At 37.2% G+C, this 12,337-nt stretch overlaps 1 protein-coding gene across 2 annotated transcripts in view; it reads left to right on the forward strand.

Annotated features, from left to right (window-relative positions):
- Window positions 1-12,337, forward strand: part of tox (thymocyte selection-associated high mobility group box) — a 117,373-nt gene that overhangs the window by 44,441 nt on the left and 60,595 nt on the right. For both annotated transcript variants that reach the window (XM_056474734.1, XM_056474741.1), the window contains exon 2: window positions 11,730-11,795. In XM_056474734.1, the coding sequence (XP_056330709.1) occupies window positions 11,730-11,795 (66 nt within the window). The remainder of the gene's footprint in view (window positions 1-11,729; window positions 11,796-12,337) is intronic.

Below are 12,337 nucleotides of genomic sequence, written 5' to 3' on the forward strand. Positions count from 1 at the left end.
GCGATTTCAACGTGCACGATTTCTAAATCAACCTCTGGTGAATTTACGAGAGAACAGCAGGCATGAATGCCCCTCGTGAGAGAAATTTGAGAAATCAAACAGCATACACATCGACCTCTTTTGGAAAAAAACGTAGCTCTTGGTATGTATTTGATGGTCTCCAGAAATGTATGTAGAGGTACGTTTTCAGAATGAGCCTGGGTTGAAAATGTGTGAATTCAATAGAAAAAGTATGAAGCTGATCTGTCAGTTCTTTTTATGTGACTTTGCAGTGCGGCAAAAAGTTTACATGTCTTTAACTGGAGACAATTTGTTACACATTTACTACGTTATTTTTGTTTTTATTTCATTTTTTCGCCTTATATTTGTTTTAGAGACAACTGGTCTTTGATAAAGATCTAATTTCCTTTGGAAATATGTTTCAGATTCACACTGTGTGTGTCAAAAAGTCATACTATTGTACAAGAAAATCGTGATCTGTTTCTTTTGCCCATATCGCACAGCCCTAGTTAACATTATAAATTTACAGATAAACATTCATTCATTCATTTTCTGTTCGACTTAGTCCCTTTATTAATCAGGGGTTGCCACAGTGGAATGAACCGCCAACTTATCCAGCATATGTTTTACACAGTGGATGCCCTTCCAGCCGCAACCCAACACTGGGAAACACCCATACACTTTTGCACTTACACACATACACTACGGACAATTTAGCTTATTCAATTCACCTATAGCGCATGACTGTGGGGGAAACCGAAGCACCCAGAGGAAACCCACACAAAAATGCTAACTGGCAGCTGGGGTTCAAACTACAACCTTCTTGCTGTGAGGCGATCGTGTTACCCACTGCGCCACCGTGACACTTATTACAGATAAACATGTTCAATGTTAACAATTTATTTATATCATGATATTTGCACGGATTTCCTTTTTATTTGATAAAACTGTGAAAACATAATACACCAGAATGCTAAAATATTTTGAGCCAGTATCTCCTACCTCATAACTGTTCATTAAAAGATGTACAGTATAAAGAGGAATGACAGACATGTGCAGTAACAACGGTTTATTGGATCCAATTTTGGGGGTTTGTTGACGGTGAGAAAGATTAGGTTTGAGTTACATAAAATTGCCTCGAATGTCACTTTTTTTTGGAAACGTAAGCTGAAATCCAACACCTATATCTGATCTTAATAGCTGGAAAATGTAGACACTTTTCAGTCAGAATGACTTTATCATTAGCACTTGCACAATAAAGCCGTTGCATAATTCCACAGATGCATACATTTTGCACCTTCTTTTGCATAATACACTCATTTACATTTGCATTTCGCTCCTATAACAAATGCAACATTTCATAACCCTTATGAAGAGAAACCAAATGCACTTTTCTTCAAATGTGCTGCAATCTGCTTCTGTTTTTCAAATTATAGCTGCACATAAATCAGTAGCATATCATGTTGATATTATATCTCGTAATTCTAGCTTTGGAAAAACAGTGGCACGCTGTCAGATATGCATGTTTGAGGAGTTTTTTTGTGAACACAGTACAATATAATTAGCTGGAGTGGCCAAGTACTTCGCTCAAGGGCACAGACTGGTCCTAACATAAAACATAAGGGTTTAACATCATCCCGGCTTCACAGCTTGTTTTCATCCCAGAACCTTTCAGAAGTCCGTCCCGGCCCAGCTAAGTGGCAAACACTTAAGATTAGAGGAACAGAAGTTGCTCATATATTTTAATAGAGAGTTGTTCAGAGCTGGCTGAGGTTGGCAGGGTGCCCTGGTACCTTCCTCCTCAATAGCTGGTACTCTTATATAATGGTGTATGCCAGGAAACAGTTTGCCAGGAGGAGGGGAGATTTTAGCCAGAACGTTTCCATTTGATTTGTGTGTACGGTGGGATGATGGGGCCAGGCAGGGGGGCTCTGCAGAAATCCCGCTGACCTCTAGAGAGCTCCGAAAGCAATGCACTGATACCAGCGGCTCTCAGACTGCAGGTGCTGAAAGCTATTACTCTCCTGATTACGGATGGGAATCTCAGGATTTAACGATTCTGGTTCCGATTTCGCTTAATGATTCCGGTTTCTGGGTTCCGTTGAGGAAGCACCGGATAATTGATTCTAATTGCATTGTCTTTTTGTTTATGCCGAAGTCTGTTCTAAATGGGTATTTTTACCTACACGTTGCCATATGAACAATTGTTGCGTGGCTATGTTGATTTTAATCTAATTATGATCATGTACGTAAACAGTTCTTGATTTTGACGTTTGTTGAAAAGGCTCATAAATGTTATGAGAATCTGATTGCGTTGGCTGTTCTGTTTGTTTGTTGTGGTTATTGTTCAGTTCAACTAAGCTACAGCATAGTTTCTTTTACTATTTCTATTTAAGGATAAACAGATATTAGTACGTAACATTTTACAACTTTAACATTTTTGGTTGATGCTGAAAAATATAAATTGAACACAGGAACATTTCAAATGTTTACATTAGTATATACACTGTTAAAAATCCACCCGCTTCAAAAGTTACCACTCGATTGAATGGTTATTATCAGTGGTTATCAGCTGATAGATATGGGCCAGTTATCATCCATCCAAACCATCCAAACTCCATATCCAGATCTGTTTTTACATTACTATGACAATTGGGCTAGGGGTAGGGGTAGACGTTAATAAAATACAATTAATGGGAAAATTTATAAATAATTCTCGTTAACTTCCGGCAGCAGCCAAATGTGATCTATAGCTGATTAACCATGTGGATGGATGATTACAGCCTTCTGAGCCTACTAGTAGGCGCAGAAGGCCCCTACTGGTCCATATCTATCAGCTGATAACCACTGATAACGCCCATCCGATCAAGCGATAACATTCGGATTGGCTGTAAAAACCTGTTAATTAACAGTTACCATATGATTCACGAGCCGACGTACACGACGAGCTAACTAGACAAACTGGTTGCGGCGGGAAAACCCTCCACACGGAGGTAAGCGGTCAGCCGGTAAGCGGCAAAAAGAACGGCTTCACACCGCCCCGCAGCGTTCGCTTAAACAAACTAAATGCAGCCATACGTACCTCCCGGGACGTATTTCGAGGTCTCCAGAAACGTCCATGGGACTACGTTTTCAGAATGAGCCTGGATTGGAAAATTCAACTCTGCAGTTTAACAGAGTGACTTTTTTTTTGACATTTAAGTAGTTTGAATAAATTTATTATGTAGGAAATATTATAGAATTAAGTGCAATTCATTCAGTTTTTACCAGTTTTTTTTTTGTATCGTTGTTTACAACACCAACCCAGACAAAATACACAGACAATGCACACAAACTATCTCAAATACCAAGAGAAGTCCCTTTATCAAACTTGTCAACATTACAGGCTTGTAAGAAGAAAAATCATAATGCAATTAAAAAGAATAAATATACGGGAATAACATGAATCACAAAAAAGGCAAAAATATTAATTTACAGATATTTCTTACAGTATATTTATAGCTACAAAAAGTATATTTACAAATCTTTTAAATCATAGATTAAACTAACAGTCAAATACTATTTTTTTTTACTTGTTCAAGCTACTTGCTTAAAATGAGCTGAAACAACACAATTCTTGAGATTTCATTGGAACAACTTATTTTTTTATGTTCAATCCACATAAATTTGTTAAAAGTGTTAAGTTATCTTAATCGATTTGTGTTGGGACAACATTAATGAATTGTGTGGAACCCTGCATTTTTTTCAGTGTACACCCAACCCTAAACAAAACCATTTTACTGTAAAAACATTCATGTGCTGTAAAAAAACGTGCAGTAAAGTTTTGATAATAATATAATAATTAATAATATATTATTAGCATAGCATTTTGAGCTGATAATCCAACTTCTATGCCTAATCACAATCATTTATTGCAGAAAGGTCAAGAATGGTGCCAAAGATTGTCCTGCAAATGATGTGTTGCAATGACAGTCTAAAATGGAAGGATTTAATAGTTTAGTATACAACAGAATTTAGATAAATTAATAGATTAAAAATATATTATTTTATTAAAAAAAAAAAACGGATACACTAAGTAAAGGCACACACTTCTTTTTCAAATGCAACCAAAACATGAAATGTCGCAATATGTGATGAGAGCCAATGAACATTTGATTTCACACGTTAAACTTGAAATTGAAGTGCCAGATTTTTTATTTATAATGAGCACAGCTTTTGATGCATGCTTTTGCTTTTAAACACAGAGATGAGGGTGTTGAATAAAATATTGAATCTGCTCCTAGATTACTGTTTAAAAAAATATTTAAATAATTACAGAAATGTTGTTAATTTGAATGATTTTGAAGTCAATTTTAGTTTTAGTTTTTAGTCAATTTTTAAGTTTAAGTTTAAGTAAATGTATAATTCCATGATCTTCTTAATATTTGTTTTTTAAGTATTCATTTTTAAGTTAAGTTCCTCATAGGTAAATCATTTATGTTGTAGATGTTGTCAGTATTTCATCTTTAGATGCTGTTAAAACATCAGTATTGTATATTTCAGTGTTTATGAAAATGTATGTAAATATATATGTGATATGTAAATGACATACAAATACTCTTGAGATAATATCGTTATGTTGCTGTAGAGTTAGTTACAGGAAACATTGGGTGCATCTCAATCAGGTACTGTACCTAGATCAGGACATTAGCCATATAGGCCATGGGCATACTTCTTTTTGCAACAATAACAACACCAACAACGACAACGAAAAGCTTTGTTGGCCACTTTCCAGCCATTAAACAGACATGTAACAAAATTAACCAGGACTTTTGTGACAGAATGCAAATGCAAACATGTGACTTTCACAGCCAGGGGTGGATTTAACTAATAAGCGGAGTAAGCAGTCGCTTAGGGCCCAAAAAATCTGGGGGCCCCCAATAAAAAGTTTCTATAAATTATATATCATATATTTAGTTGAGGGTCAAACAAATACAATTTTAACAAAGTTATTACATCCGTGCAAATATGTCCCCCACTCTCACTCATGGAGCAGTCCAGCATTCAAATCAGGAAAAACATTATAGTATATATATTATTTTTAGTTGTGAGTTTGTTTTAGGAAAAACAAATCAATTAAAATGTAGAGCTTGCATTAAGACACAAATGTAGAAAAGATTGAGTGACATAAGAAAAAGCTTAATAAAAATACTAAGGGTGCATATTAGGATTGTTGGGCCCAATGGATGCAATTACTAAGGGCTTCCAAATAACTAAATCCATCCCTGTTCACAGCATTCTGAAATTCACATAATGTGTCACATAATGACACGTATGACCAGTAGAAGATCGCTGTGACCTCTTGATTGAACTAAAAAAAAAACATACAATTTAAATCTGCAGAATTACAAGTGCGTTCTGGCTGTAATATCTATTATATTATACATTTTAAAAAGACACTATTGAGTATGGCAACATTTTATAACTGCTGCAGTGTCCATATACGGTTTGAGTGCTCAAGGTCTAGTTTGACTATCTTAATTCATTTAAATCGGTTCAGTCTTATTCATGCTTTTTTATACTACTTGATCTGCTTTTGCCATAATTATGGTATGTTTATGGATGGACCTTCATGCTTTTGTCCTTAAAAACATATTTTTTGTGGTGCAATTCATATTGTATTGCCTCTAGAGGGCGTGCTTTGTTTTGCTCTTTTTAAAATGTTTGTTTATTATTTTTCCCTAACATCCCCTAAACACCCCCTAGTAATTTTTGGACTGTTACCGTAAGTTGTTTAGTTAGATTAGCTCCAGATTTGGCTTCAGTACGGACTAATCTAATACAGTATATGCAAAAAAGTTACATTGTAAAGCATCCTATAGAAAATATTAATTTAAATAAGAGATTTGTGGGTGGTGTACTCATAAATGCTGAGCACTGTATAACACTGTTCTAGTGGTTTTTCAATATTTGAATGAAAAAGGGCTACATATTGTGCCTTTAATTCAGGCAAAAGCATGAATTAAAAGAAATCTCATGAAGCAGTTCAGTTTCCCCTTCAGCCTATTTCACAGACGTTAATTGATTTGTGAAATTTCGAAACTAGTGTAGAATCAGAATCATACGCAGCTCTCTTAAACACCTCGTTCCGATCGAGCGTCAACGCCAAGACCCTCCAGTGACACTAATTAGAATAAATTAACAGAAAACCCCTTGTAAGATAAATACAGGCATTAGCGAATGAACACATCCCTGGCCACAGTTCAGTCCCCGCACACACACTTTGGCCCGTAGGCCTCGTCGTTCTGAACCAGGGGAGTCATTTAAGGATGAACAGTTTAATTACCGAGCTAATAAGTGTTGCCACAGACTTTCTAATATTATTCTGGGAGAACACTAGCATGTCATTACCCTCCTCCCCCTGAGGAACGTGTCCTATTAATCATAATGAGGAATTTGTTAGCATGTGGTCATGTCAGTTGGGATCAATTTCTTTTACCTAAGCTTTCTATGAAGCTGCCAGACGCTCTGGGCGGAGTGTGGAAGGGATCGATTTACAGTCCCGCAGCCATTAGGCCCTGTTTTGTTTTTGTTGTTTTTGTTATTTGATAGCTCATTTGCATCCGCGTGGCAGCTGCCGAACGCACATTGTAGTCGTTTGTTGACCTGCTTGCACAGATACTTTCTGGCTTTTGCACACTAAAACGGCTGTTTATTTTAGGATGTAGCTGATGCCTGCGGCCCTACGGTTTGATGATGGACTCTTGTGGTGCCTTTTCTCCTAATAATGCAATCATTTGCGTAAGTAGCGCATGCTGTCGGGCTGTCAGATTTGAAAATGTTCAATCTGCACTCTGTGTGGTTTTATTGGTCACACAATGGCACCTCAAGCTCTGCAGTGACACAAAATGGCTTCCAGCTTGCCACAAAATTGAGAAACGCTAGTTTGCAAAACCTCAGTCATAATTGGCCTGTACAGTTTGTAAAATGGAGTTTGTACGTTGACACATTCGGCGTGTAGGTGAGGGAGGGTGTTGGCCAACTGTTGCTGGACGGATTTGGTGTCAGTTTGATGGGTTCAGCTCTGAGGTTTCACTTTTTCAGCTAAGGCTGCCTCACACTTTCCACAGGCACATTCATATGCAAATAGTGTCTGATAGAGGGCAAGAGCTAAGCAGATTGAGCAGCGCACGGACACTGAGAGAAACATGTGAGAGGTCGCGGCACTGAGAAACTAGAGAGAATCTTTATAAAAATGGATGTATAGTGTGAATGGCTGCATCTCAAACCTTCTGTTATTAATAACTGACTGCCGTCTGAGTGGTTGACTGTCTTGTTGAAATGAGGCTTATATTTCAACTAAACTGGAAGTAAAACATTCATAGGCTGTTTTGTGATGCTGGATTTACTGTTTACCCTGCTGAAAAATCCAGCTTAAACCAGCCTTGGCTGGTTGGCTGGTTTTAGCTGGTTGACCAGCCTGATTTTAGAGGGGTTTTGGCCTGGTTTAAGCTGGACATAGCTGGTTTTGGCTGGGCTCCCAGCATGGCTAGGCTGGTCAAGCTGGTTTTAGCTGGTCATCTCCCAGCCTGACCAGCTAAGACCAGGCTGGAAATGGCTGGAAACTAGCCTGGAAATGGCCAAAACCCCTCTAAAACCAGGCTGGTCAACCAGCTAAAACCAGCCAACCAGCCTAGGCTGGTTTAAGCTGTTTTTTTCAGTAGGGTAGGCTTACTATTTCAAGTAGGGCTGCACAATATATCGTTTCAGCATCGATATCGCGATGTGATCATTCGCAATAGTCACATCGCAGGATGTAATGTAGTTAAATGTTGTAATGTAATCAGTTAAATAGACGTAAAATAAGATGAAAAGCCGTTTGCATGCATGCGCCTGTCAGGATCAGCAGACTAGCACAGAAGCTCCATTGAATATACTGGGGTAAAATAAATGTTAGTATTTTAAAGACATGTCTGGGTAAAATGTAATTAATTGCAGTGCTTCTTGTACAATCTGAGACCCACTTTATATCGGATATCACTCAGCCAGTGGAGATTGCTAATTTTTAAAGAAAACGCGCCAATTTTGTAATGGCATACATTTCACTGGAAGCGTTTGACCCAGGTTAATGACAATTTAAAAGTCCTTCTGCATACTTCCGCATATATCTCCCTATTGAGATGATTTACAAACTGGCGTTTGGCTCTTTTTTATTAGACGAGTTTTATTTTCTGCCATATAGTATGGCTCAGGTTCTCCCATTAAAGGTAACCTGTGTGATTCGTCTTGGTACAGTATACAGTATATACGGTCGTTGACTATACAGAGTAGGATCTGCCTATGAGGCCAGATCACTAGGTGCTATTTTAGCTATACTTCCTGTATAGAAAGCAAACAGCAAGGCAGCTCCCTAGGATTTGGAACAGAGCCATTGTAATGAAAATGCATCTGCACTTTAGCTAAAAGAAAAATATATGCAGCTCTTTCAGCTTTGGCAAACATTTTCTCCTTGTTATGAATCGAGTTCTGTACAGTCACAGCTATACTGGTGGTGTTTCATAAACCAGCACATTTCATAGTTTAAGAATAGCCACATCTTAGATCAGCCTGATCACATTAATCACAATCAATAAGCTAGCATGAAATTAACTGTCATCCGTGTGCAAAAACCAATCAGATTGGCCCATCAACTCGCGCACTTAAAAGGTCGCAATGTGATAGGCTTTCATTAGGATTATTGCCATTTCATTTCCATAGAATTATCTCGAGCAGGCATAATGAAATGAGATGTGCTGCTCGGATGAACAGAAATACAAACATTCAGCCAGTGACAGCCAGTCACCTCGTCTTCATGACACCCCGCTCAGTTTTTTCATAACACTCAAGTAAGTGTCATGAATCTGTGTTAATGACAACCCTGTCCAGGACCTATCGCTGAGGAACTTAGAACACATCTGATTTCTGCTTTTGATATTAATCAGCCATTTTCCAGAGCCGTACAGGAGTGGAGCAGATGTAAATTGGCGGATATTTGTCAGGCAGGCATGTCAGCAGAATTTGCGTGTTTGTGTGTATGTGTGTGTGTGTTGCTGAGTGGACTGTAGCAGGCAGCAAGTGTGGGCTGTTGTAATTTCCCAGGTGTGCTGCACAGCTGGGTCACAGGCTCATTCTCCTTCATCACACAGTTAACCTGCACTGACTCAGCTGAAGCTGTTTCGAGCATCTTCAGCAGGTGATTGCACAAGCTGCATGTGTACTGTAAAAGACACACCATGTCCCATCCGATTGATTTCTGTTGGTCATGTAGGTGTAGATTTGCAAGTCTCGCTTTGTAAAGGTTTGCTAACGCGAAAGAGCATGTGCAACCCATTTTACTTCTGTAATATGATACTTTTCTGACTGCAACAGGATATTTAATTGAGAGAAAAAGGCTTGATTTCATCCATCTGGAATTAATATATGTGCTAGTTACATGCCAGAATAGAGCCGTATTGCTGGAAGGGAGGGGTTTAATAAAGTATGAGGGAATATGTCAGGTCAAAATGTAAGATGATTTAGAGGCAGAGCATTTTTATTACATTTTTATGACAAAATGCATAAATCTCTCCCTTACAGAGAAACCAAATGAGCGTCATGAAAAATCACATGTGAAACACACATGAAACATGTGGTTCTGGAATATTTTCATCTATACCATCTGTTTTCCATATGATTTTAACATGATTTATTTTAATGGTCTGTTTTCAAAAACTGTTTTGCTATTTTTATCCCAAGTATTTAAAATAAAATCACTAAAAATAATATTAAATGTGTTTTTTTAAGTAACTAAAATGAGTCTTTTCTCAATTCGCTTCCAAATAAACACTGATGAGGTATATGTTGACAACTAGCGCTGCACGATAGTGTAAAAATTTGACATTTTGATGTTTTTGTTTTCTGCGATATGAAAACAATTTCATCAGATGGCTTAAATAGCTCTATTATTAATTATTACGGCATAGTCTTCATGTACAAATAGTTCAATGAAATCTCTGGTTGATCTCTAGGTCTGGCGAGAGCACTTTTAGCTTAGCTTAGCATAGATCATTGAATCGCATTAGACCATTAGACCAATAATCAAAGAAATTTGCTGCTGTACCATGGCTGCAAAAGTCTCAATGACAGTGCGCAGCTCCTTAAAGGAGTCCCCAGTTACTGTAGGTATCTACCATGGCGTACCACCCTGGTATAGCAGCAAGGCAAAATTAATAGCATAGTTTCTATCCCCATTGACCTAAAAAATAACAACTTTTCATTTTCTGTCAAGCTTTGTGCACAGTTTCACTACAGAAGAGTCAAGCTTTAATAAAGTTTTTAAAACAAAATCATTAAAAATACTATCAAATGTGTTATTACTAAGTAACTAAAATAAGTATTTTCTCAATTTTCTTCAAAACTGAACATTGATGAGGTTCAAATGGAATATGTTTACAACTAGGGCTGTATGATATTGAAAAAATCTGACATTGCTATCTTTTATTTTTCTGCGATAAATATTGTGATATGAATACAATTTCATGAGATGGCTTAAATAGCTCTAATATTAAATAATTCAATAAAATTATTTTTACTAAACTTACAAATGGTAAATTCCTTACTGCTTTAAACTCTCTCGATATGCTTATACAGTCAAAGGCCTTAAAAACACATGATAAACGTTGGCTCCTTTATTTATGGTAAAAAATCTTCAATGACTGTTCTGAACTGCAGCTCCTGGTCAACTATTATCCCTATTCAACATTGCAGATGTGACTATTGTGGATGCACACATTGCGATATCAATACTAAAACTATATATTGTGCAGCCCTATTTACAACACATCTAAAAAGCCATAGACATCTAAACAAACTAAAATGTTGTCGCAAGACGAAAAAGCTTGACATATTTGTGATGTTGCAGTTCAGTACAGTGGTTGCAAAAAATGTTGTTGTTACCAGAGGAAATTCCTGTTGCTGTTTTGACTCCTTTTGCACATTTTACAATCTGTTAACAAATTTAACAAGTGCATTTAGCTTGGCTTACAGCTCTTATTTGGATGTTTGTATCTTAAAAACGACAGTATAAATGCCTGTTGTTTTCTTTTATCCAAGAGAACTGAGCTACAAATGGGAAAACAGGCGAAGCATGAATGTTCTGCAGTGCAAAAATAATTTTAGTGTTAATAAGTGTTAGTTTAGTGTTTAGTGGAAGTTTAGTGTTAATAAGTGCTGTTAGTGTTCATTTTGTCCTAATTGTGGTTAGCCAATGATCAAAAACCTTAATCTAAAAAGTTTTTTTTATTTAATTGTTGGCCAATCTTGTGGCTTCAGCTTGTACAGTTCATACTGATAACGTAAAATGTTGCTTTAAAAGATTTGTGTGTATTTATATCAACAGTGAGATGCCTGTCCAACAGTCTCAGGTCTATCCTTGTGTGGGCTCATTAAACTCAATCATATTTTATTCCACTGCGCACATGAAAGCAATGCCTTCATCCCCCTCAACCAGCAACTTTAATTACCACTGTACTAATTACTAATCAAATCACTGACATCTCCATCTGATACGGCAGGGACTTCAAAGACTAATTGTCTTTGAGCACCACGTTTTGGGAAGAAAAACACAGAACAGAAATACCAAACGCATGTTCGGTGACTTTCTCATATTGTGTGTCAATTGAACATTTCTGAACGTTTATTTATTCTTTTTTTCTCTCTCTATCTGTTTGCAGTACGACAGTGAAAACATGTTCATGAGTATGCCAGAGCCCGGCCAGGACTTTGTGCCAGGGAACCAGGTGGGTTAATTACTGCTCACTCCTTTTGTTTTAAGTCGTAATTAAACAAATTTAAGCCGGCGCATCGCAAATTAGAGCCGCTATCAGTCGCCACCATAATCAGGGGCTATTATAACATGTAAACAAAGCATTTAAAGCTTTGTCTCAGCTTAATGAAATGAAGCTTTAATGCATATTGTCGCCGGCTTTCATTTCCTCCATTTACACTTTCATTAAAAAACTACAGCCAGTACAGACTGCAAAACAAGGCCTATAAGAGACAAGGGCTGTTTACACAACAATGTTTTCAGCCAATAACTGGATGTTTTTTTAAGCGTTTTGCTTGTTTGTTTACATGACAACTAAATTTTTGGGACTGAAAACTCCCAAAATAAATCTGATAACGGGTTACAAAGTGGAAGTTTTTGATAATTATTATGCCATGATACTTGTTTAGAGAGGTGTAGATTAAAGGAAAGCACAATCAAACATAAACAACATTGGTGGAGTACAAAGAATTGTTGTTGTTGCTCAAATCTTTGCTAACGACTTACAGCAGGTGG

The sequence above is a fragment of the Danio aesculapii genome, chromosome 2 (assembly GCF_903798145.1).
Source record: "Danio aesculapii chromosome 2, fDanAes4.1, whole genome shotgun sequence".
Lineage (NCBI taxonomy): Eukaryota > Metazoa > Chordata > Actinopteri > Cypriniformes > Danionidae > Danio > Danio aesculapii.